Source organism: Anopheles merus, unplaced genomic scaffold, assembly GCF_017562075.2.
Source record: "Anopheles merus strain MAF unplaced genomic scaffold, AmerM5.1 LNR4000637, whole genome shotgun sequence".
NCBI classification, from domain to species: Eukaryota; Metazoa; Arthropoda; class Insecta; order Diptera; family Culicidae; genus Anopheles; species Anopheles merus.
Window position 1 is genome coordinate 1 of NW_024428217.1, and position 3,312 is coordinate 3,312.

At 47.3% G+C, this 3,312-nt stretch overlaps 1 protein-coding gene across 1 annotated transcript; it reads right to left on the reverse strand.

Annotated features, from left to right (window-relative positions):
- Positions 1 to 1,952: 1,952 nt before the first annotated feature.
- On the reverse strand, positions 1,953 to 2,918 carry LOC121602807. Its single transcript, XM_041931573.1, has one exon. The coding sequence runs from the start codon at positions 2,916 to 2,918 to the stop codon at positions 1,953 to 1,955; it is 966 nt and encodes a 321-aa protein (XP_041787507.1).
- Between the last annotated feature and the right edge of the window lie 394 nt (positions 2,919 to 3,312).

Genomic DNA, 3,312 nt, shown 5'->3' on the forward strand with positions numbered 1-3,312 from the left:
TTCTTCCTTAGTTTGTAAGACATATTATTGTAAAACCCTAGGCGGCTGACAATATGAAATAAATAATAATAATAATAATAATAATAATAATAATAATAATAATAATAATACCCAACATATTCCTGAGATTTTCGCGGTAGCGCGAACCGATTTTTTACCTTTTCTGGTAAATTTGTTTGAAAAAAAAAAACGTGTAGAGAAACTAGTTTTATATTTTAATTTGCATAAACTATGTGAAATAAATAATTTGATTCGCAAATTGATAAAAAAAAAATTTCTTCTTGGCACATTCAATCGTCACCAGACCTCGGATGTCACCATACACAAACTGCGATTATCTCGCCTATCTGTCAAATTTTATAACAGAATTGACAGCTCAAGTCATACGCGATTTTCGCGGTACCGCGTCTCGGATCGTCTATTTCCAGCCTAAGATGTGACGGACGGTGATGTCGACGTAACAGAAACTGCAAAGTGGTGGGCTGGATTTTTAAAATAAAAAAGTGTGGGTGAGCACGGTATGTTCTATCCGAAGTCGTGATAGGATTCTCTGGTCTTGGTGTGATGGATGGTCTTTCCATGGTGGTGTTGTGGTCTTGATGGCTCTCAGTAAAGAGCGGTCGCTGCTAACCCAATAACCATTCCAGATATTGGCGATGATGGGTTTGCTAAGGCGAATGAAATCGCGGCGTGGAAGAGTTTTATGGCAGCAGGGCGGGTTATTACGTCCTGCGTTGGCTGCTCGGTCTGCTATTTCGTTTCCCTGAATACCTGTGTGACCAGGAAGCCAGCAGAATGTGACTTGGTGTGAATTCGGTATATTGCAGAGCTGTTGGATGTTCGGGTCGCGGGTGGTTTCAGATTCAAGTGCTTGAAGAACACTTGCACTGTCGGTGAAGATCACGTTGGGTTTCCTCTACGTAGGCCTTTACCAGCAACAATAACCAGGGCTATTGCTTCTGCGGTAAAGATTGAAGTATGGTCTGGTAGCCAAATGGCGCTATTGTCGATGCTGGAGTAGATTTCACAGCTAGTGTAACTGTTTTGTACTGATCCGTCAGTAAAGATTAGATGTTGGTTATGGTATTATGACGGTTAGCATGACTATTGCAACCATCTCGATGCTGATTTTTGATGGTCCAGTCTACTTGTGGTGGGCGGCAGTAGCATGGACGACTACCGATTTGTATGAGTTTGGTGTCTACTTTCTTGTCGGTGGTACTATTTGTTTTATGAAATTTTCATGTTGCCGGGAAACTATTTCGATGCCGTAGAGTAGTTTTGGTAGAAGCCGGCTACTGATGATTTGAAGTTGTGTTTGGTGGGAGGCGCGATGTTGACCAGTTCCAAGCATTCTGAAAAGATTAATACGGTTCTTCGCTTCTCTTTTACGTGTAGTGTTACGACGGCGAACGGATCTGTGGGCCACGCGAAGGATGCGGCCTTGTAAGTCAAACCCGCTCGGGTAACAGCGATCTTCTCAACCGTTCGACACCAGTAATCAACCTTCCCGCTAGTTGCTCTCTCAAGTAATTTGAGGAGCCTATGCCGCAGAAGGGGGTGAAGAGGGATGAGAGATTTCTTTCTGATCCGAATATGCAAAATTAAAAAAGCCGAAGTTTCTTAGAGTTGCAAAATCCGAATGGTTCTTTATTCGAAGTGTAGTCCCTTTTATACCCCCGAAGCCCATACATTTTTAGGGTGTTAGTGTATCCTTTCCGAGGATAATTATTACATAAGTGTACGTACGCGTGAGTGCCGTGTGTTAGTGTTTGTGACGCATGTTTATTCCGCTTTTACACGTAGCGTATTCCTTTTCTAGTTTAAGGTGATCGCGCACCATGCGAAATTACAGTTTGAAACTTTTTGAATAATCGCACGCGTAACATCCTCCTCCTCGTAATTTACCGCGGTCAATTACCCAAAAGAAAAAAAAGACGGGTGACGATTCTTCATTCGCGATCTGAATTGTCCGCAAGCAATCTGGTTATCCAGTCGCCAGCTGTGATGATCCGCTTGGTTGACGGGGCCTCCCTCAAAGTCACGTCATCTTCCAGCACCCGCTTGGTCGTCTTGGATGGCGGTTGCTTCACGACGAGTAGATGCTCCTTGGGCTTCACGTCCACTACTGCTACCTTGACGGCCGGTCGCTTCAGGATTCCGGTAGCCGTCTTCACGGACACGACGCGAACTTGCCCATCCGCAGCTGGGTGCACTTCCAGCACCTTGCCCTTCAGCCATTGTCCCGCGGGTGCGTTGTCGTTCGTGAGCACCACTACATCGCCCACCTTCACTGGTTCTGCCTTGTTGGTCCACTTGTTCCGCTTGATGAGTGTAGGCAGATACTCCTTCTTCCAGCGATCCCAGAAAACCTTGGCGTTATGCTGGGCCACTTTAAACTGCTGCCTGGATACATAGGATGTGTCCAGACTGTCCGGCGGCAGGCTCTCAACGCCTCGTCCAATAAGGAAGTGGAACGGCGTTAGAACCTCGTCTTCCTCGTTAGACAATGGTATGTGCGTCAATGGCCGCGAATTGATCATAGCCTCTATCTCTATTAACGCCGCTCGCAACGTTTCCGGGTAGGGGTGTCGCGTCTTCCACTCAGTCGCCATGTGGTGTAGCGCTTTCTTCACTATTTGAATAAGCCGCTCCCACGATCCTCCGAAGTGGGGAGCGGACGGCGGATTGAATTTCCATTCAATCTGGTGTCTCAGGGCGGCTTCTCTTCCCATTCTCTCTCCGATCTCTTCCACCAACTTCTTCATCAGCCTATCCGCGCCTATGAAGTTGGTCCCGTTGTCGCTGTATAAGTGGGTGATCTTGCCTCGTCGGTTCGTGAAATTCTTCAGGCATATTAAGAAGCTATCGACGTCCAACTTCTCGGCCAGTTCGATGTGTACGGCCCGCGTGCTCATGCAAGTGAATATTGCCCCCCATCGTTTCTCGATGGACCGCTTCACGGTAACGTCGAGGGGCCCAAAATAATCCACTCCCGAGTGTAGGAATGGCGGATTGTGAGGGTGTGTCCTGAAAGATGGCAGGGGTGCCATCAAAGGGTTTGCGGGGTAGCGGTGTTGAGGATACATCTCTGGCAGCAACCTTTAACAGCTTTCAAAACGTTCCGCAGCTGCACGATCCAGTAGGTTTGTCGCAAGGTACCGATTACGACATTGTCGGCCTGATGATGATACTTCTCGTGGTAGTTCCGCACGAGAAGCTTCACGATGCGCGGTTTTTGCGGCAGAAGTATTGGTGAGCGCGCGCTTTTTGGTAGCGCCGTTGCGTTCTCTAAACGGCTTCGCGACCTCA

Excerpts from the sequence above, each read along its gene's own strand:
- LOC121602807 (XM_041931573.1), bottom strand. The coding sequence starts at position 2,918 with ATGAGCACGCGGGCCGTACACATCGAACTGGCCGAGAAGTTGGACGTC.